Source organism: Tupaia chinensis, unplaced genomic scaffold (assembly GCF_000334495.1).
Source record: "Tupaia chinensis unplaced genomic scaffold, TupChi_1.0 Scaffold000126_2, whole genome shotgun sequence".
Classification (NCBI taxonomy): domain Eukaryota; kingdom Metazoa; phylum Chordata; class Mammalia; order Scandentia; family Tupaiidae; genus Tupaia; species Tupaia belangeri.
Genome location: NW_006159594.1, coordinates 1,415,232 through 1,438,743, shown reverse-complemented (window position 1 = coordinate 1,438,743; position 23,512 = coordinate 1,415,232). Strand labels below are relative to the sequence as shown.

The 23,512-nt window shown below is 45.5% G+C and overlaps 1 protein-coding gene across 1 annotated transcript in view; it reads left to right on the top strand.

Annotated features, from left to right (window-relative positions):
* SLC7A8 (solute carrier family 7 member 8) overlaps positions 1-23,512 on the top strand; it is a 69,651-nt gene that overhangs the window by 1,995 nt on the left and 44,144 nt on the right. Inside the window, exons 2-3 of the mRNA XM_006144515.3 lie at positions 18,614-18,818; positions 19,701-19,852. Coding sequence (XP_006144577.1) covers positions 18,614-18,818; positions 19,701-19,852 — 357 coding nt within the window. The remainder of the gene's footprint in view (positions 1-18,613; positions 18,819-19,700; positions 19,853-23,512) is intronic.

Below are 23,512 nucleotides of genomic sequence, written 5' to 3'. Positions count from 1 at the left end.
GCTCTCAGTTCGGAGTGTGGGAATTTCTATCTTGGGGAGAGGACTTTCCCTTTTACCCAGAGAACAGTGCAATACGGTCAGGCCTGGACATATTTCTGTGTCATCTCTTCAGAGCTCTGTGAAGGTTTATCGTGTCTATGAACTAGTTTCACTGGACGACACCATGTTTTATGCAGTAGCTCTGAGACATTTTGGCACCCAATAGTGACACTGGAGAACCTCTTGAAATCAAATAAAATCAGTACAGTATTCAGATAATCCTCTTCACCTCACCACCCAGACTTCAGTGATCATGTTATCTCCAATCTCTTTTCAAGATGGAATCCCATTTTATCTAATTCTATGGCTGGGAGATTTTTCCAGGCATCTAAAGTTATAATGCTATTTTTTTAAAAAAAGTATAGTCATGATCTGACTCTCATTACTTTTTCTCATTACATTTTCTTTGCCTCTCCTTTACTTTATCTTAATTGCTCAAAAAATGAGACCAGCTCAGCACTCTATGCATAGCACATGGCAATTTAAGGTCTATAAATAGCCCAAGAGCCTATTACCTTTTTCCACCAGTTTGATTGAAAGGATTAAGCATTTTCCTCCCTTTGGGAAGATTTCCATTCACATGCATGTCCACAAGCACAATCAAACCTCCTTCCTGCCTCAGCCTTACTCACCTATCCCTGCATCTGTACAGGTATTCAAAGGTAGGGGATGTTTTTCTATATACTGAGGTTTTGGTCTCCTTAACATTTTTTCCAAAACTGTAAAGAAGTTGGTGTGTTCAGGTATAATAACTACAACTTCAGTTTGGTGAATGTTACTACTGAAATGTCCACAATCTTCTGTATGCTATGTCAGTGTGGAATAGTCCCCAAACTCCCTATAGTAACATTACAGTAAAAAGAGTAACAACTCAGGCCAGCCAGTGGTGTGGTGAAGATGGCTTAGGTCCCACATGACCAGTTCTGCAATTTGAGTCCCAGACCCAACGGCTTGAAAAACACATGTGTGAATGTGTGTCCAGAATCCCAGCAGGGTGAAGAAATGGAGGAGAAGGGGGACCAGCAGGTGGCATGGTGGTTAAGGCGCTGGATACTCCCACATGGCTGACCATGGTTCAAGTCCTGGATCTGGCGGCTTGCTTTCACACATTCTCTCTCTCTCTGGTCAAATTAAAATAAATGAATGAATAAATAAAATTAAATTAAAATAATTTAAAAAAAAAGAAATGGAGGAGAAGGTATTGCAGCATGGCCATCTCCCCTGGGAAGGGGGGAGCATTCTCTCTCTCTCTCTCTCTCTGTCTCCAACAATCACATAATGACCTATAGCAAATTTTCTTTTTTATATAAAAAAAAATTAAACACAGAGAGTCAGAGAGACAGAAAGTGAGAAATCACCCCCCAGGAGGCATGGCCTTGCCTCAATCTCTTCTCCTCCATTCTCCTCTCTGGATTTTGGGCACGCACGCACACGTGCCCAGCGTGAGTTTAAGCCACTGGGTCTGGGACTTGAATCAAGGTCAACTACATGGAAATCCAGTGACGTAGTCATTACACTATCTGCTGGTCCTGCCCTATAGCAAATTTTAAAAAATAAATTTAAAAAAAAAGAACAATTCTGGCGTTCTGCGGTAGAAAGAGATTCCAAATATGCAATTTCAGAAAAATCAGGATATTTTTCAAAGTGAGAATTCTTGTAGAGCTATAGGAATTATTCTACCTCCACTCAAACAAAGATAAAACACAAAGTTCCCTTTTAAAGTGATACAGGAGCACAATCCTTTTGGCTTCCTCCTCTGCATGGCTGTTGATTATCCAATGTGCTTAGAAGCTGCCTTGTCCAGTGGATGATAGTGATTCAGATTTTTTAAAGACCAACTGCACAAATAGAGATGGCATTTTCCATGCAGAATTCAGTGATCTGGTGTCAACACTATAGAAGAAAGAGGTGAAAAGCAAAGAGACAGGAGATTTCCTAAGTGAGTCAGGTGATGTGGTATGGGAAAGTAGTACTTGCCTCAAACCTATCATACCCAGATGACTTAGATTATATATTTCCTACAAGCTCATAAAATTTCATTCAGTCATCATGTATATTGACAGAGGAAATAAAAGAAGGACAGGTGTGATGGGAATAGAAAATGAACTAAGACTCTTGCCCGAGAGTTGCTTATCTGATTGAAGAGATGAGATTCACGTGCCTTAAACAGAGACTGTTGAACATTAATAGTACAGTTTGTTGTGCAAGAGCTTCTGAAGAAGGGCAAAGTTAGGTGAACAGCGGAAAGCACAGGGAGGTTTTATCAAGAACTAGATTGAGGCATCTGGAAGGAGTGGGGAAAGATGGAGTAGGGAAGATGATTCTGGGGTATTTTATAGGTAAAAGAGGGCCAAACTGATATTTCTTTGTGCAAAAAATTGTCTCATACATCTCTGAATCTTTTTTGGGGGGGGGCGGGGGGAGGAGAGGTTTTCCCTATAAGGCACGTGTGCTTGCCAAAAAGACAGAGACAGACAGAGAGACAGAAAACAAGAAATCACCCCCCGGGGGGGATGGCCACGCCACAGTCCCTTCTCCATTCTCTTCTCGGGATCCTAGGTGCGCGCGCACACACACACACACACACACACACACACACACGCCTGGCATGAGTTTAAGCCAACGGATTTGGGACTCGAACTGCGGTCGACTGCATGGGAGTCCAGCGACATAGCCATTACATCAACTGCTGGTCCCCATTTCTGAATCTTTAGTGCTTAGCAGAGTGCCTGATAGGGAACAGCTACTTAAATGGTGGTTGCAGTTATTTGAACTGGACTGAAAATCTGAAGATAGTAATAATAAGAAACATTTATCTGATAGGTTGTTGAAACACTGACCTGATTTTTTTTTTCTTTTTTTTTTTTTTTTTAAGTTTTGCTATAAGACATGTGTGCTTGCTGGAAAAAATACAGAGAGAAATAGAAAAAAATGAGAAATCACCCCCCGGGGGCTGGCCACACTGCAATCCTTTCTCCTCCATTCTCCTCTCGGGATCCTGGGCGTGAATACACATGCATCTGGAGTGATTTCAAGTCATAGGGTCCAGGACTTGAATGGCACAGTTGGCCGCTTGGGATCCAGCTGCTTCAACCTGCACCCCACCTGCTGGCCCTGGCTTGAAAATCTTTAAGCCCCAGATCATTTAACCAACCAGAGGGCACATACACTTATGGGAGTGGGGAGATGGAGAAAGCACACTCCTACAATCACACTGCAATCCCTTTTTCTCCCTTTCTCCAACTTGTCAGGATTTGAGGCATGCACGCACATGCACCCAGTGTGTTTTTCAAGCTGCTGGGGCTGGGACTTGAACCACATGACTGGCCATGTGGATCCAGCTCCGTTAACCACCAGGTCATTTATATCTTTTAATATCACCTTCACCTTAACCTAGCCAGGCTATTGCTCTCCAGGTATTCAGCTAACGAAACCTGCTGACAGAAGAGCTTAGCTTTCACCACGAATGTGGAGTATCCCCCAAAGCTAAAGCAGGTGTGAAGAACAGTAAAATGTATTTATTAATGGTACCAGAGCTACTGTTAATAACTGTTATTATTAAACATTGTTTGCCAGGTCCTTGTCCACTACCTAATATACATTATCTTATTTGTCCCTCACAATAATCCTTGTATGGCAGGCACTTATCTCTTCCTCCAGATAAGGAAATGGAGACTCAGAGGTGTAAGCAACTTGCCAAAGGTCACACAACTAAAAAGTATTTGAGCTAGGACTTTATTTCTTCTTTTTTCATGATAGAATATATACAGGTGTATAGGAGAATGAGAGAGAGAAAGGAGAGGTACTCTACACAGAGTCTGGTCACACCACAATCCCCTTCCTCCAGTCTTCCAGCCCGTGAGATCCTGGGTACATGCACATGGCCAGTATGTTTCAAGCTGACCCGGGGTTGTGGATTTGAACCAGGGTTGCCTCGGTGAGATCTGGCTTTTCCTGAGCAGTGTGTTATCTTTGCACCAAGGAGAGCCAGCCCTGGAGCCAGAATTTAAATGCAGAACTTATCTGAATTCTCAATCAAATTCTTAAGCATTATTCTCTACTAGTTCCATGCCCTAAAGGGGTTCCTTTAAAACCCAGGGGAGGCCCTTATTCCTTTTAATAGATGAAGCAGTTAATGTGCTCTCAGTGGGGAAGTTTCCCAATATCAGTAGGAGCTGGGCATTGGCTTGGAGTGGAAGAAGGTAGTGCTCTGGTGCAAATGCAGGAAAACCAGGGCCTTGGATCTGGCTAGCATAGACCTTGTTCCCATTAAGTCCTCCTCACACATACCTTTTTTTTTTTAAAAATTACATATATATATTTTTTTTTTGAGAGGTTTTTGCTATAGGGCACATGCTCTCGCCAGAAAGAGACAGAGAGACAGAAAGCGAGAAATCACCCCCCAGGGGGATGGCCACGCCACAATCCCTTTTCTTCCATTCTCCTCTCAGGATCTTGGGAACGCACACACATGCGCCCGGCGTGAGTTTAAGCCACCGGGTCTAGGACTCAAACCACGTTCAATTACATGGGAGTTCAGCAACATAGCCATTACACTAACTGATGGTACCCACACATACTTTCCTTTAATGGACCAGCATCCCCAGACATGTTAGATGAAAATAGATATTATTGGCCATCCAGTGGCTCATGATGGCGGTTAAGGTGGACGAGATCCCATAAGTCCAACTGCACAGTTTGAGTCCTGGACTGAGCAGCTGGGAAAATGTGCTAGGTGATTTGCATGCATGCCCAAAATTCCAAAAGGAGGGGGAGAGACAGAAGAGGAGGGATTGTGGCATGACCATTTCCCATGGGGGAGGGGATGCTTTCTCATTTTCCCCCTCTCTCCCTCTTCTGTCTTTTTTATGGCAAGTGAATGTGCCTTCTGGCAAAAATTAAAAGAAAGAAAATAGATATTATAATCATCTCTACTTTAAACATGGAAAAATTGAGTTACAGAGCTAGTAAGTTATTTGTCTAGGATCATACAACTAACTGATAACTGAGGTGGCCTGACTCCATACCAAAAAACGTAACCTGCTTAACCGTTTCCCTTTTCTTTCTCTAACGGCCAGAGGATATGTGCAGTTGCCAGAGAGAGAGAGAGAGCGCCCCTTCTTCCGTGGGCAATCGCACTGGCACTCCTTTTCCTTTATCTCTCTACCCTGTCAGAACTTGGGGCATGTATGCCCTTGGTGTTATTCAAGGCTCCAGGGCCAGGATTTCAATCACAGTGGGCCATAAGGATCTTTTTTTTTTTTTTGAAAGAGAGATTTTTGCTATGGGGCACATGAGCTCACCAGAAAGACAGCAAGAAAATCACCCTCCAGGGGATTCCTCCATAATCCCTTCTCCATTTTCCTCTCAGGCTTGTACAGATACATGCCCGGCAGGAGTTTTAAACTGTGGGTCCAGGACTTGAACTGTGGTCACCCGCATGGGAGTCCAACGTCTTTAACTACTATGTCACCTGCTGGCCATGGGATCTGGCCCCCTATGCACAGCACTGGCCCCCATGGGGCCAACCCAACTGTTCCCCATTTCTCATTGGTAATGAAGAAAGGAGGGGAAAGGCTGATGTGTACTGCATGGTGGAGAGTGGCCACGGACGAAGATAATCCTGATATTGGAGTCTAGGAAGACCAGAGATGTCTACTGAAAAAGTTGGAGAAACAAACATTTAAGGTTACCTATCAACAGAGACAGCTGTAGCTATAACTGTACTGAAATGGCACTGGGCTGACTTGGAAAATTTTCACATCCAAAAGATTTCAGACCTGTGTAGTCTATACCACTTCAGAAGATTTTACAGTTTAGTCTCTAATATGACATATGAGCTTCTAACATCCAAAATGTCTATTGGATGTTGACCAGAGAGAGGGAGTGTGAAAATTGCTTCTTGAGTTTGTACTTCAATTTAAAAAAAAATAAAATAACATGGAAGGATTAGGATTTGGTTCATTCAGGATGAAAACATGATTAAAACTCTCATTGTTCTCGAAGAAAACTCTGGACTAAAGCCAGTTCGTAGGCATTTCAAGACAAGCACATCTTGGGGAGTAGTGAAAGGCTGTATTCACCAGGTTAATAATAGTAAATGACTACCATTTACTGAGCTTCCGTGCACCAGGTACACAGTGCTTCATCAGTGCTTTCAGGATATTCTCAGCTAATGTCATGCAATAAGTACTGTTATGGATATGAAAGGTTCAGAAAGATCACTGGGTAGAGGCGGAGAGCCCAGCTTCTCATCCAGCTAGTTGAACTCTGAAGCAACCGGGCTTAAACAAAACGTTTTACAACCTGGGGTGCAAGGTGGCTAGGACCGGGGCCCTGTTACATGCTTCCAGCGTCTGGGAACCCTAGGGCTCAAGGAACAATTTAGGTGAACCTGCAACTTTCAAGGCTATCATATGTTCTCTCGAAGAACAGAGGTACAGGGAACCAGCAGTTGGCATAATGGCTATGTCGCTGGACTCCCATGTAGTCGACCGCGGTTCGCGTCCCGGACCTGGTGGCTTAAAACTCACGCCGGGCACGTGTGCGTGTGTGCCCAAGATCCCGAGAGGAGAATGGAGGAGAAGGGATTGTGGCGTGACCATCCCCTCTGGGGGGTGATTTCTCGCTTTCTGTCTCTATGTCTCTCTCTGTCTGGCGAGCGCACACGCCCTATATCAAAAAAAAAAACAAAAAAAAACAACCTCTCCAAAAGAACAGAGGTACACAGACAGTGAGAGACATTTAGAGGGGGAAAGAAAATAGGAACCTAGCAGGTAAAATACTGCTTCTAATAGACAGAACCAGTCAGCCCTTTTTTTTTTTTGGAGAGGTTTTTGTTATAGGGCACGTGCGCTCGCCAGAGAGACAGAGAGAGATATAGAGACAGAAAGCGAGAAATCACCCCCCAGAGGGGATGGTCATGCCGCAATCCCTTCTCCTCCATTCTCCTCTCGGGATCCTGGGCATGCACGCACACGCACCCGGCGTGAGTTTTAAGCCACCGGGTCCGGGACACGAACCGCAGTCGACTACATGGGAGTCCAGCGACATAGCCATTACGCTAACTGCTGGTTCCGCTAACTGCTGGTTCCCCAATCAGCCCATTTTACATCCTACATCCAAATCAAATGACTGTGTTTGTTTATTTGGTTGTTTATTTGCTCTAGGGTGCATGTGCTTAACAGAGGAGGGAGGAGGGGAGAGAGAGAGAGAGTGAGTGAGAAAGCACCCCTCCCCCCCAGAGGAATGGCTATACTGCAATTCTTTCTTCTCCATTTACTTCCGGAGATTTTGGGCACACACACACACACACACACACACACACACACACACACCTGGCGCTCTTTTCAGGTTACTGAGTCTGGGACTCACACCATGAAACTGACCATGTAGGATCAAGCTGCCTTAACCACCACTGGCTGGCTCAGAAGACCTTCTTTGAGAAACCAACAGAGTCTATACAACTTTACTGAATTAAATGAGCGGCGTATTGAAGTGGGAGAGAGAGGTGTGGGACTTACTGGTTGGGGCTTCTCAAGTTGCCAGGTTTTTCGTTTTCTGCATTCCTCTGAGGGGTAATCCAGCAGCACAGCTGTCTACAAAGAACTGCTTCAGGAATCTGTGTTGTTACTGTCCTGTTGTGGTTATTGTGGGGGACAGGTGGAGTAGATCTAGAAAAGCAGGCAGCGGCACGTGATCACATCTGTGTTGTTACTGTCCTGTTGTGGTTTTTGTGGGGGGCAGGTGGAGTAGATCTAGAAAAGCAGACAGCGGCACGTGATCGCAGGCATATATAGAAAACAAGATCTACTCAGGAACCCAGGGGCTAGAAGCTATTCTCTTCCCACTTTTAACTCCCTCTTGACTATGCTGAGCAGGAAGGGCCATGCCTCCTTCCCCTCCCAGAATAAGCTTGAAAGGAGCCTCCCTCCACCTCTTCCAAGTCCCTTTTCCCTGGAGATCTGGATGGTGAGCTACAGGCTACTTCCTGGGACCAGGGTGGGGACTGCTAGTCATAGGATTGGAAATGATTCCCTATTTTAACACTCACTGAGCATATTATATGTTAGGCCTCTTGCTGAACAGTGGTGAGTTTTATAGAAGCAAAATAAGCCTTCAAATCTATTTTAAGCTGCTTTATATATAGAAAGGGTGAAGTTTGAGCTGAAAAGCTTTATCGATCACATCTCACCCCTCTTCCTTCATCATAGTCACAAGTCTTCCCATTGGTTTGTTCCCTGCTTTAAATATCCTCAGCGTTGGCAGTGACGTCACTTCTGGGAGAGGGTTTCACAATATGCTGAAGATGTACCCGGGAGAGCAGCCTCCCACTGAGCTGTACATGAAGGCAGATTACTCTGAGTCCTGTTGCTACAGAATTATCAGTGTGCTTTTCCTACACATATCAGTACATACTTTAAGGGGTTCTGTGTCTGCTTCTTTAGAGTACAACTCAGTGTAGGATGTTTAGTATGCAGCTGTATAGGCGGTTGGGTTGCCTTGGGGATAAGGAGGCGTTTGAGCCCTGGCGCTGCAAGTAAAAAGCTTGAAACAAAATTTTCCAGGAGTTGCATCTGTGTGCTGTAGAAAGGGAGGAGCCATCTCGGATACAGCAGTAGAGCATGGGCTTCAGCGGTCATCTTGGGTTTGCAAACTGCTTCTCTATTTATAATCTTTCTATCTTTGAACACGTTCATTATATCTGTTTAGCTATAAAATGAAAGTTGCCTGTGGAATATTAAAAACAAAACCCTTACCCTATGGATACGTTTGATAAATTGTAGTTTCTTTTTCTCCTTAAGCTCATCCTCTCCCACCCCTAACCCATACAGTCACTAATTCTGGATCACAAATTGAGATTGGATTGATCAGATGATAAGAACTGCCTGATTCAGCCCAAGTCTGGTCTGCTCAACCGCCAGCCAACTGCTTTTTCTTTCCTCTCTGTTGATTTGAGTCTATTTACTCATCAGCTTCCCCTCTCCCAGGAAGGCTTTTCTGAACAGCTCATGCCAGTGACCTTTTCCATCCGCAGTATCTCGTCACATATTGCAAAGCTCTCATGCAACTTCTTCTCTATCTGCTGTTGCCGGCTCTGTGTCTGCTTCTATGTCTTCTCACACAATTCCTCGAGAGCAGGAACTGAGACACGTTTTTGTATCCCCACCTATTTAACTGGTAAGTGCTTTGAATGTGTTTATTAAATAATAACAATAGAAAACAATTCATCTATTAGAGATTATTTCACAACCTTGGAAATTTCCTTAATACTACTGAAGTGTAGACTTTAAAATAGTTAAGTGGTTATTTATTTATTTGGAGAGATTTTTGCTATAGGGTGCGTTCACTCGCCAGAAAGACAGAGAGACAGAAAGTGAGAAATCACCCCCCAGGAGGAATGGCCACACCTCAATCCCTTCACCTCCATTCTCTTCTCGGGATCTTGGGCACGCAAGCACATGCGCCCCGCGTGAGATTAAGCCACCAAGCCAGGCACTTGAACCGTGGTTGGCTATATGGGAGTCCAGCAACATAGCCAGTACGCTAACTGCTGGTCCCAAGATAGTTACATTTTATGATACCTTTTTTTAAGCTTGGCAGTGGGTGCATGTGCTCATCACAGAGACAGTGAGAGGGAGAGAGGGGTAAAGTGAGAAATCACCCCTCAGAGGGGATGGTCACACTGCAATCTCTTCTCCTTCACTCTCTTTTTAGGATTGTGGGCACACAAGTACTCGTCTGATTTTCAAGGACTCAAATTATGGAGTTGGCTTCTGGAATCCAGCTGCCTTAACCTCTACACTACCTGCTGGCCCTGTGTTAGGTGTTTTTACCACAATAAAAACAAAATTTAGTTTAAAAATGAATTACGCAAGTTGGTTCTGTGACCTAAGGGTTAAGGTAGCTAGATCCCACCTGCCAGCTGTGTGGTTTGTGTCCTGGACGTGGCAGCTTGAGAGGAATGCTAGGCACTGTGTGCATGTGTGTCCCAAATTCCAAAGTGTGGGAGAGATGAAGGGATTGTGGTGTGATCGTTCCCCATGGTGGGAGTTTTTTCCTCTCCTTTCTCTGTCTCTCTGAGGTAAGCGAACATACCTGTTAGCACACACACACACACACACACACACACAAGGTAATAAAAATATAAATAAAGTGAATTATTCCGATGAACAATACATTTTTGTGCTTAGCTAAAAAAGAAAGAAAAAATAATCCAGGTTCAAATCTGAGAGAGACTTTGGAGACTAAATAGATGGTAGCATTGAGGCTTTGAAGGTCAAACAGAGCTTCTCGACTTTGGCTTTGTTACCCTTTGGGCCAGCTACTTCCTTGTTGTGGGCTCTGTCCTGTTCATTTTAGGGTTTTTAGCTGCAGCCTTGGCCTCTACACCCTAGGTGCCAGTCGCACCCCCACTCCAGATATGATAATCAAAAGTGTCTACAGACATTGCCCACTGTTCCCTTGAGGTGGGATACAAAACTGTCTCTGTTGGAAAACCACTGGAGAAGACAAAGCCTCTCACTGCAGGTGCCTGGTTCCCCAACCAGGCAGGGAACTGCCATAGGCAGGATGTGAGGTCTTAATGGGCATGTTTGAGGCCTCCGAGCTCTTAGCCCTGTGGGCTGCAATGCCTGTCTTTCAGTGGCTGGTGGGTGGTGGTTGACTGCATCCGTTTCATTAAAAGTCCATGTGTGAACAAGTGCTTTCCAATTACCTTCCAAAGCAAGCATGTTCAGAGTGGGCGCTCAGTAAATACTCTTTGAGATTCAATTACCTGCTGCCCGCCCACCTGCAGCATCTAACAATTATATCTAGACAAGGAGACAAATGACTCAGAAAATACCTCATGATCCTGGCTATCTAGTGCTGTTTTGGAGCCAAGCTTCCAAAGCAAGCCCATCAGATTCTTCTAGGGCTCGTCTCTGTCCCTACTGCTACAAATCTGAGTAATTCCCTGTATCTGTTAGCATCTCACAAATTATAAAGTGCCTCACATACATGTGATCTCTCTCGATCCTCAGACAGCCCTGTGAGGTGAATAGGGCAGAAACAATGACACCCCTTCTACAGATGAAGTGGTTTGTGAGTGGTCGGGCAAGGACTCAGTGGCTCTTTTCACATTTCCAGTAAGAAATCCACTGTGAAATCCTGCAGCACCTTCCACATCTCTGCTCCGTAGGAAATGGAACTCTGCAGAGCATATGTCAGAGTCTTAATCTGCCCTGAGGTAGCTGTTTGTACTGTCCTGATGGGGCAGTGTATACAGGATAAGAAGCATGGTGAGCTTCCAGATCTGTATGAAAAACAAAGCCCAGCCTCAGCATACTAGACCTTGCTTCCACACTGTTCCCCTAGCCCTGAAAACCTCTGAGACTTCCCCCAAGCACTTTATGGAAGAAGCACAAGCAAGTTCACTTCTGCTTTCTTTGGACATCATGGAAATGGTCAGAACCTCCAAGCCCCAGGAGAAAGCTGTGGCTAGATTTCAAGACTAGTGAGGAAGGCCAAAGTCTTTTGGATGTAAGTGCCAGTTGGGTATTAGAAGTCTGTAATCCCATGCCCTAGGAAATACTTTGATGGCTACAGCATTCTAGTGTGGACAGGCCTATATGTGAGTAATGCCGTAATGAGTGTTACGTGGCTATAGGCCTACAGGTGGGGAAGGTAGTGATTATTCATGGCAAATACGGATTTTCTCAATTCCAGCAATTTTTCTAGTGAAGACTTGCCCACTGATACAACTTGGCCCTTTTTAATGGAATGGTTTGCTTGGCTTTTCTTTCACAGAACAAGCCAAGCTGGGCCTCATTGTCCAGGCATCTTAAAATCCATTTTTCACTAAAGATCTGTGTGGTAAGATGACTGCTTGATTAATTGGGGCGGATGGAAGCAGGACTAAAACCTTGACCTCACGTACCTCAGCAATACCAGACAGATGTGCCTCTCATTTCTTTAATGGCTTTATAGACCATGAGTCTAAGAGTAAAACAAAGGAGAAAAAAAAAAAAAAAAAAAAAAAAAAAAAAAAAAAAAAAAAAAAAAAAAACTCTACAGTAATCAACTTTCTTCCTATAACTCCAAGAAAGGTTCAAAGTCAAGGTAGAAGAGCCCTTTCCCAGTTCTCCTTTACAAAGCTACTCCAGGAAAATCTCATTTGGACAGTGTCCTAGTTTAAAGGCCTGCAGTTAAAGTATTTGTTGTATAATTTTCAGAGGAGAGGTTTTATGGAGTTGTGGAAGGAATTCTGGGCCAGGAGTCCGAGCACCTGATCTCTCTTCCAGGCCTTGCTACCTGTGCAGGCATAAGTCTCTTTACCTCTCTGAGCCTCTGTTTCTGCAAAGTAGAGTAGGAATGATAGGACCCGTGCTGCAGGCCTCAGAAAGCAGTCATGAGAATCAAGAAGGTAATAGGCATGAGGGTTTTATAAACATACCTCACCACTGGAAGAGGGATCGCAATAGAAGAAGGAATCAGATCTGTGTTCCAGTTCTGTAATGAGTGCTTTTTGTGAACCATTTCCACCACCTAGAGAGCACAGAGGACAGACCCCAGGTGATGTAAGATCTATTTTCAGAGATAAGCTTGAGACTGTGACAGACAGAAGATATAGGTTCCAGTCTGGCCACTACTAACTTACCCTGTGATTTAACCAAACAATTGCCCGTAATAATAGGGATAATAGTATCTCCTTCATTTTCCCCATTTGGAAAATGGGAATGATAGTCACTCTATTTTCTTCTCCTGTAACTTGGTGATGGCTATAATAGCCAGTCTGCTTTCCTCGGTAGTAAAATAAGTGAGTTGCTTTACTCAACTGCCCACAATACACACTCACCATTTTCATTGCTTTTTTTCTTTTTTCAAGAGAGATTTTTTTTGCCATAGGGTGCATGTGCTTGCTGGAAAAACAGAAAGACAGAAAGTGAGAAATCATCCCCCAGAGGGGATGACCACACAAAAATCCCTTCTCCTCCATTCTCCTCTCAGGATTTTGGGCACACATGCACAAGCACCCGGCATGAGTTCACACTCACCATTTTCACAGGATTTAGAGTTCCTAAGAAACAGGTATGTTTAGGGCCAGCAGGTGATATAGTGGCTAAAGTGCTGGACTCCCACATGGCCAACTGTGGTTCAAGTCCCAGATCTGGCAGCTTGCTTACTTTCTCTCTCTCTCTCTCTCTGTTATGTCCCTCTCTGGTGAGTGCACGGGCCCTACAGCAATTTTTAAAATAATAATAAATAAAAATTTTAAAAATAAGTCTAGAAAAGTAAAAAAAGAAACAGGTATGTGAACTTGCTGAGTCAGACAACATTTATGTCATCACAAACACATGAGGTGAGGGAAGGCAGCATATTTTCTGGTTTCATGGAGCTTGCAGTCAATCTAGTGGGGGAAATCATGAATATTAGCGAAACGGTCACATTAAAGATTGGGTACGTAGATATTAATTTTTAATAAATATAACATAAATTTTATTTCAGTCTCAGAACATAGCTGTGAGTGACATTCCTCCCCTGCAGAGGTTCCTGGGTCTACTAAGATGGAGGAAATGTCCTTAGAGACTCTGGTTTTCTAGGTTGTGGCTTCTCAGACTCAGAAAGAGGCATCCTCTTATTCCTGTTCCTAGTGCTCAGTTTAGGCTAGATAGTACTTTTCTTTTTTTTTGCCACAGGGTGTGTGCACTCACTAGAGAGAGACAGAGTGAGGGCCAGGGTGCTAGCAGAAGGCATGGTGGTTAAAGGCGTTGGATTCCCACATGGTTGACCATGGTTCATGTCCCAGACTCTCTCTGATCAAACTGGAAAATAAAAATAATAATAAATAAAGTTAAATAAAAAAGAGGGAAGGCCATGCTTCAATCCCCTCTCCTCCATTCTTCTCTCAGGATTTTGGGCACTCAGCACATGCCCGGTGTGATTCCCAAGCCAAGGGGTCTGGGACCAAACTGTGGTGGGTCATATGGGAGTCCAGTGCCTTAACCCCATGCCACCTGCTGGCCCATGACCCAATTTGTATAAAATTGAGAACTTTGGGACCAGCAATTGGCATAATGGCTATGTCGCTGGACTCCCATGTAGTTGATTGTGGTTCGAGTCCCAGACTCTGCCATGTAGTCGATTGTGGTTCGAGTCCCAGACTCTGGCTGAAACTCACAGTGGGCGTGTGTGCATGGGTGCCCAAGATCCCAAGAGGAGAATGGAGGAGAAGGGATTGCGGTGTGGCCATTCCCCCAGGGAGGTGATTTCTTGCTTTCTGTTTCTCTGTCTCTCTGTCTTTCTGATGAGTGCATGTGCTCTATAGCAAAAAACCTCTCCAAAAAAAAAAATAATAATAATAAAATTTAAATTTAAATTTTCCTCTCCAAAAAAATAATAATAATAATAAAATTTAAATTTAAATTTAAAAAAATTGAGAACTTTTGTTCTAATGCCAATCTACTGTGACTCTCACAATCACTCTGGCACCTGCCTGGAATGTCAGGGAGCCTCCAAGAAGAAGTAGAGGCAGGAAGTGGGTGGCCTCAAACGGTAGTTGGTGTTCACATTCCACCTTCCAGGGGCTCTTGCCACCTAGAGCACTGGAGAGAGCGTACACACTCTAAAAGTATCTGAGCAATGGCAGAAGAGACATGCTTACTAATCCCGACTTAACTGATCCCTATTGCAATGTTTGTTTTTCCAAAAACTCTTTGTGGAACATTGACACTGTTCATTCCTAAGAAGATCAGATCTTTCAAATAACACCCACCTCCACATTCTCCTTGGGGCAGCCACTCCTGGTTCTAAGAAATACTTAACAGTTCCCCTCCCTTTTCAGTACCTTGAAGACCAAAGTCAAACCTTGTTTTTCTCTTGGTATCCATTGTTTATCTAACCCCTTGAGCTCGTTTTATAACCCTAATTCAATGCTCTTTTCTTGGCTGGTTTTGGAATGCCCTATAGATACCCTTTTGATAACTTCCTGCTAGGCAAGGAATTTACTATCATCTTTCAGCAATATTAGCAACCCTGTCTGTCATTCTCTCATTCCCTAGTACTTGGTGTCTTTAGGGAACAGCAGCACATTTAATTTTGGCAGGGGAAAAGTCACTTGACAGGGTGAACGTGTCCAGGGTCCTAGGAGACTATGAGCATATCTTTTAGTCTCCACTAACCCAACACTTTGTGCAAAGTACATGTGGGGACTGGTTGAGAAGAGAGGAGGCCCAAAAATGTCCTCGCATTCCTACTATCAGACTTTCGTAAACATACAAGAAAAGGAAAAATCTTTGCAAACTGGCGGCATGCAGAACCTCCTTTATCTTCTCTTTGCCTGGTATGTAGATCAGATCTAATGATGGAGCATTTTCTTCTATTAGCAGCTCTTTTCTGTGAGGACAGACTCTTAGCACCAAATATAGAAAGACACATTGGAGACAGAAATGTGCTTCCTTCTCATCTGTGCCTAGCTGTGGCCCCACGCCCTCCGACTCTACATTTCAGGCTCTCTGGTTGCCACTGCCTTTCTGCCCTTGCCGCCCTTCTCCCGCTCGTTTATCATTTCACACTGCGGTTTTTGTTTGGAAAGTGACAGCATATTCTGCATAACCGAGGAAGAGAAAGTTATTCTCTTTTAGAATGTGGTTGTTCTCTTGGGACCAACAGTTAGCATAATGGCTATGTCGCTGGACTCCCACATAGTCGACCACGGTTCACGTCCCGGACCCAGTGGCTTAAGCTCACGCCGGGCGCGTGTGTGTGCGTGCTCAAGATCCCGAGAGGAGAATGGAGGAGAAGGGATTGCGGCGTGGCCATCCTCCCTGGGGGGGGTGATTTCTCACTTTCTATCTCTCTGTCTGTCTCTGTCTGTCTGGCGAGTGCACGCGCCCTATAGCAAAAACCTCTCCAAATAAATAAATAAAAGAATGTGGTTGTTCTCAGCAGTTAGCGTAATGGCTATGTCACTGGACTCCCACGTAGTCAACCGCAGTTCGCGTCCTGGACCTGGTGGCTTAAACTCACGACGGGCACATGTGCGTGCGTGCCCAAGATCCTGAGAGGAGAATGAAAGAGAAGGGATTGCGGCATGGCCATCCTCCCTCGGGGGTGATTTCTCACTTTCTATCTCTCTGTCTGTCTCTGTCTGTCTGGCGAGTGCACGCGCCCTATAGCAAAAACCTCTCCAAATAAATCAATAAAAGAATGTGGATGTTCTCTTCTCTTTCTCTGTAACTGCAGTAGAGAGATGCCTGGTCCTAGACTGAGAGTTGAATTTTGCTTTAAAAGTAACAGTTTCGGGTCTGGGTTGAGGTTGAGTTAGGGTTGAGATAAAGTCAGTTTTCGAAAGTTGAGCATTGAACTTTACACTCTCCATCTCACTGGTTCCAAACCACTCGAGAGACGGTGGGAATCTTAAATGTACTCAAGACATTGTCAAATCCAATTGGCCTTATAGTACTCCAGTTTCGTGTTTCTACCCAAATCCACGTAGTCTCTGACTCTTCCCTCAGGTGTCTAGTGGGTGGGGAGGGGCACAAAGAGAGGGTTTCCCAAGTGCCTATTCAACGCACTTTGATTACCTGCTTTAATCAGAAGATGTGGACAAAGGAAAAGTTTGGAAGAAGCATGTGGGGAACTGCCCCCACACTCCCACTTCTCCACAGCCTAACACACACAGCCTGATGGCTAAGCATTCAGTACTTGCGGCTGGCCTCACCTCCTAGGAGAAAATTGGCCCCTTGCATACGGAAGCAGAAGTGGATTAGTGGAAAGCACCCGATTAAACATCAGGAGACTGACTTCTAGATCCAATTTTACCCATGAGTAGCTGTGGAATTTGGAGAAAGCCACTTAACCCCTCCATATCTTACTCTTTTCATTTGTAAAATAGAGAAATGCCTGCCTTCCTCCTTTGCCTCAATTCTGTAAGGTGGTTGTGTCACATGAAACAACCACGGGGACGACCTTTGGAAGAGTACAGTGCTGAGGCTTTGCACATATCACAGTCCTACTAACCGCGTCCAACCTACGAGACTGTTTTATAGGGTTATTACAGTTCTTCACCACGGGTAAGGCTGCTGTGTCTGGAGCAGAAGCCAGCATCCAGGAGTGCTGTCCACACTCATAAGTCTTGAAAACCCCCAATCATGGGTGTGACTGCAATCTGTTAAAAAGTATTGCCCTTTGGCTCGTTTTTGAAGCTTTCTTAACTGGCAAATGGTTTCTGAGAGCAGCCCACTTTTCCAGTTCTGCCATTTTCAGCCAATCTTGAGGCCCTTTTCACCTCTGACAGACCATGTTTAGCCCAGTTAGAGGGTTCTGAGGTTCAGTACTGACGCCATCACTTACTGCTGTGTGGATGTAGATGACTCGCATCCGACTCCATAGGGTTGACCTAAGGATTTATGAGTACTGGAAAGTACCTGGCCAAGTTCCTAGTCAATATATGTCAATTCTCTGCTCCTCTTTTTTTTTTAATAATTAATTTTTTAAAAAAATTTTAATTTTTTAAATAATTATTTATTTAATTTTATTTATTCACTCATTTTATTTTAATTTGACCAGAGAGAGACACAGAGGAGGAAAGAGAGAGAGGGAAAGTGAGAAAGGAAGTCACCAGGTCCGGGACTCGAACCGAGGTCGGCCATGTGGGAGTGTCCAGCACCTTAACCACCACGCCACCTACTGGTCCAATTAATTTTTTTATTTTTAAACTTTATTTATTTTAATTTGACCAGAGAGGGACAGAGTGAGGGAGAGAAAAACAGAGAGAGACAGAGGGGGGTACCAGCAGTTAGCGAATGGCTGTGTCACTGGACTCCCATGTAGTTGACCACGGTTCCAGTCCCGAATCTGGTGGCTTAAACTAATGCCAGGTGCGTGTGTATGCGTGCCCAAAATCCCAAGAGGAGAATGGAGGAGAAGGGATTGCAGCATGGCCATCCGCCCTGTGGGGGGATGGTTTCTCACTTTTTCTCTCTCTATCTCTCTCTGTCTTTCTGGCGAGTGCACACGCCCTATAGCAAAAACAACAACAAAAACAACTCTCAGAGAGAGACAGAAGGAAAGTGAGAGAGCAAGCTGCCAGGTTTGGGACTTGAACCATGGTCGACCATGTGGGAGTCCAGTGCCTTAACCACCATGCCTCCTGCCGGCCCCACTGCTCCTTTTTTAAAATTAATTTTCCAGAGGGCATATGCTCTCACCAAACAAATGGAAAGAGGGAGAGGGAGAAAGCACACCCTAATGAGGTGTGGTCACGCCACAATCCCTTCACCTCCATTTCTTCATCTTATTAGGATTTTAGGGCACAAATACACAACCTGGAATGTTTTCAAGCTGCTCAGACTGGAATTCAAACTGTATTAGCTATATGGATCTGACTCCCTTAACCAATAGGCCATGGGCTGGCCCTCTGCTCCTCTTTACCCTATCTAGGAAGAATTATTGCTAGACACACCTGCCTAAAGATCATTTACACATCTCAAAGGCATTTTAGAATCAGCTCAGAGATGAGACCACCCTGCAAATGCCAATCCTGTCGCTCCCTGACCGTTTTCTCTCCTTCTCACCCTGGTGTCTCATGCAGGGAACATCATTGGCTCTGGAATCTTTGTCTCGCCAAAGGGCGTGCTGGAGAACGCCGGCTCCGTGGGCCTTGCTCTCATCGTCTGGATTGTGACAGGTCTCATCACAGCTGTGGGAGCCCTCTGCTATGCTGAGCTCGGAGTCACCATCCCCAAATCTGGAGGTGACTACTCCTACGTCAAGGACATCTTTGGAGGACTGGCTGGGTAAGAGGATCTATGGACGTCTGAATGCTCTAGAGGAAAAGGAAAAAGATGGTGCAGAAAAAAGTCAGATTGGAGGAAGCTGAGACCGGTTCGAGTCCCGTCTCCAGAGTGCTGCTTCTCTCTTTTGCCTCTGAGTCATGGTTGCTGTGTAATCTTCTGTCCTCTTGATAATCCTAAGAGTAACAGGGGAACTGGTATGTAGTTTGAATCGCTATGCTCATCTTAGTGGACAAGAGTCGATGAGTGAGAGCAAGCTCTGTGACAGCACTGACCACAGACTACCAAGGAGAGCACATCCCAAATGAGGGTGACCATGTAAGATACAGCACACCCTCTACTCACATTACCAAGGACAATGGCCTCCCTGATCTTGAATTTCCCCAGCTTCTCTGTCCCTGCTGTGGAAGAGGTCAACCCTGACCACTGGGCCAAAGGGTGTGGAAGATGCTTCCCCAAGAAACCCGCACTCAGAGCCCCTCCTGACAGTTGCATGAGGGCCACACCCTTAGCGTGTCCTAACTGCCGGAATTCTAGAGTTAACACGTTTTATTTTTCCACCATTGGGTGCTGAGGGCCAGAGTGCAGAGGAGATGATGAAAGGAGAGGGGAGAGAGAAAGAATGCCAAGACTGTGTTAGTGCTAGTTGAAACTTAGCTCTTCATCGTTAAACCATTTTATTGTCATTGCAGAGGGCTGGGTGTCTCATGTGGGAGTGGGAGTGAGGGCTGGGCTCTTCAGCATCCCTGAAAACAAAAAGGGAGATGCGTGCCATTAGCCTGCCTGTCTCTGCTAGTGGCTGCCCACTGGCCTGCCTGGGCTTTCTCCTGATGCCTCTGATCCCTGCCATGCCTGTTGGCGGGGGGTGTTCTGTTCCTCCTCCAGGTTCCTGAGGCTGTGGATTGCTGTGCTGGTGATCTACCCCACCAACCAAGCTGTCATCGCCCTCACCTTCTCCAACTACGTGCTACAGCCGCTCTTCCCCACCTGCTTCCCCCCAGAGTCAGGCCTTCGACTCCTGGCTGCCATCTGCTTATGTAAGTGTCACCTGGGTCTTGCTCTCAGGTCAGCCTCTTTTAGCCTTCCTGGTGGGCTCATGTTTCTGATGCACCTTCCTTCGCTCTTATTTTTCCCAATTATTTTTCTTTTAACTCCCTACCAGTGTGTTTTGGATGAATGGCTTCTGCATGCAATGACCTGGTGTTAAAAATAAAAGAAGCTTAGGGCCAGAAGGTGGCATGAAGGTGAAGGTGCTGGATCCACTGTGTGGTTTGAGTCTTGGACCTGTTGACTTGAAAATCATGCCGGGCGCATGTGTGTGAGTGTCCAAGATGCCAAATGGAGAACAGAGAAGGGATTGCAGCGTAGCCATCCCCCCTGGGTGATTTCTCATTTTCCCTCTCTATGTCTCTACCAAGCACAGGCACCCTATAGCAAACCAAAAATAAAAACAAAAACCAAAACCAAAAAAAAGAAGCTTAAGGAACTCCTTAGAAATAAAGCCATTTTCACTGGCAGAATTTTTTACATCACGCAAAGCACTTTCACCTGTATTGTCTGATTTGCCCCTCATGGGAGGAAAGCTGGACCAGTATTATCATTTTCCTAGAACAGATAAGGAGACAGAGCCTGACAAGCGACTTGCCAAGGAGACAGGCCCTGCGTGGAGTCCAGGTCTCCTGATTCCTTCTTTTCTGGCAATGCCAGAGCATGCTGGCTTCTCACAGCTGTTGATAGGAAGATCGCCCCGGCCTCCTGGCAGTAGATGCATGTCTCCTTCTACTGCAACTTGCCAACTCACACTTTAAAATCTCTTGAGGAGATTTTGTCCCTGCTTCCTGCCCTCGATGAGTTTCTAAAGGGGTAAAAACATATAGACAGATCCCATGTTTGGGATCTAATTGCAATAAAAATTCAGAGAAGGTGAAAAAACCTCTCTGAGCTGGAATAGGTTAAAGAGGCTTTATAGAAAAACTTCTGAAGGGCCAGCCAGTGGTGTGGTGGCAAAGGCAGCTGGATCCTACATGGCCAACCACAAGGTTCAAGTCCCAGGCCTGGTGGCTTGAAAAATACACTGGGTTCATGTGCATGCATGCCCGAAATCCTGAGAGGAGAGTGGAGGAGAAGGGATTGCAGTGTGATCATCCCCCTGGGAGGTGCTTTCTCACTTTCCCTCTCTTTCTGGTGAGCACATGCACCCCATAGCAAATTTTTTAAGGAAAAAAAAAAAAAAAGAAAGAAAGAAAGAAAGAAAAGAGGGGCAAGCAGATGGTGTGACAGTTAAGACACAGGCCCCTCCCACAGTTCAAGTCCCAGGCCCAGTGGCTTAAAAATCACACAAGATGTGTGTGCCCAAAATCCCAAGGGGAGACTGGAGGAGAAGGAATTATGGCATGGCATTCCCCCTCGGGGCTGATTTCTCACTTTCCCTCTCTGTCTCTCTCCGTCTCTCTCTCCCCAGTGAGTGCATGTGCCCTGTGGCAGAAACCTAAAAAAAAAAAAAGGAAAGAAAGAACAAAGTTCTGCAGAGCCATATTTCCAGGAAGTTTCAGCACTTAATCTCTGATGCTCTGATGTTAGTGATCTCAATGGATTGGGGTATTTTACACCTTTAATCAAAAACTAATTTCCAAGGCTGGGTGGTAGCACGGTGGTAACACAAATGGACCCACATGGGGGAGGTCCCAGGTTGAAATTCTGCAACCTCTGAGCACACCGCCAGCTAAGATTGGGGATAGATCACCAATAGCTTAAAAACCCTGTTGGGAATTCCTGTCTTTCTGTCTTTCTGTCTGTCTCTCTGTCTCTCTGTCTCTCTCTCTCTCCCATGAAAAAAATAGATAAATAAACATTTTTTTTTTTTGAGAGAGAGATTTTCGCTATAGGGCGCGTGTGCTCGCCAAACAGACATAGAGAGACATAGAGACAAAAAGCAAGAAATCACCCCCCAGAGGGGATGGTCACACCGCAATCTCTTCTCCTCCATTCTCCTCTCGGGATCTTGGGCACGCACGCACACGCACCTGGCGTGAGTTTTAAGTCACCGGGTCCGGGTCGCGAACCGCAGTCGACTACGTGGGAGTCCAGCGACATGGCCATTACACTAACTGCTGGTTCCCAATAAACTTTTTTTTTTTTTGAGAGGTTTTTGCTGTAGGGTGCATGCACTCACCAGGAAGACAGAGAGAGTCAGAGAGACAGAAAGTGAGAAATCACCCCCAAAGAGGGATGGCCACACTGCAATCCCCTCTCCTCCATTCTCCTCTCGGATCTTGGGCACACACACACACACACGCGCCCGGCGTGAGTTTAAGCCACTGGGCCTGATACTTGAGCCATGGTTGACTACATGGGAGTCCAGCGACAGTCATTATGCTAACCGCTGGTCCCAATAAATAAACTTTTAAAGAGAACTGATTTCTTGGGACCAGCAGAAGGCATGGCGGTTAAGGGCACTGGCCTCCCACATGGCCAATTGCAGTTCAAGTTCAGACCTGGCGGCTTGCTTTCTCACTTTCCTCTCTCTCGCTCTGTCCCTTTCTGATCAAATTAAAATAAATAAATTAAATTAAATTAAAATAATTATTTAAAAAAAACTAGTTTCTCAGGACCAGAAGTTGTCATAATGGCTATGTCGCTGGACTCCCATGTAGTCAACCACGGTTCAAGTCCCAGACCCAGTGACTTAAACTCACACCAGGTGCATGTGTGTGTGCATGCATGCCCAAGATCCCGAGAGGAGAATGAAGGAGAAGGGATTGTGGCGTGGCCATCCCTCCTTGGGGGTGATTCCTTGCTTTCTGTTTTTCTGTCTCTCTCTGTCTTTCTGGCGAGCGCATGCGCCCTATAGCAAAAACCTCCCCGCCACAAAAAAAAAAAAACAAAAACAAAAAAAAAACGAATTTCTTAAGCATATACGGGGATATACCTTGGAGGTTCCTCATGTATAGTTAGTTCAGTCCTTACCTTCCCGCACGTTTTTTCTTACACAACCTACCAGGACATGCCCTTTTCCAGGTCCTGATACTTTTCTTTTCTCACGCTGGTAGAATGGGGGAAGCAGGAATCACTCATCCACCTCAATAGCCTCTCACAGGGCAGGCAGCTAGGGCCAGGAAATTCGTGGTGTGTATGCCCTTCTTGGTAGTGGTGGTCAGCCCTGGGATAGAGCCCCATGGCCAAGGCAAGTTGTTATATTGGGCTAAGACACTTGTTTTGGGCCATATTCCTGTGCTTGGTCAGGCCCTTGCAGATCTGGAGGCAGAGAAATGTAGGCTCCAGATCAGCTCCCTGAACCTGCATCTCCACTGCCCCAGCATGGAACAGTGGTGACCAGTGCTCAGCAAAGTTACTCTCCCCACCCCCTGTGAGATGGGGACTGTAACCCTGCCTGCCTCAGGAATCGTGGTTGAAAGCGTTGCTGGAGAAAGGGAACGCAATGCCCTCAGCACAGTGTTGGACACCTAGTGTAGTGGCTGATGGGAGGCTGTGGTGTCAAGTTGTTGGGCCTCTTTGTCATCTCCTAGCTGATCCAGAGCTGAGGAGGGCAGACGGAGGAAGGAGGGCGTGGGAATGCAGGAAGAGTTGCTGTTTCTGCCCTCAGACAGGCTAATGGGGGGAGGTGGGAAGGGGACCACATGAGTGCTAGCCACTGCTGTTTCTGCAGCTCATCACGCAGACAGCTTCCTTTTTCCTGC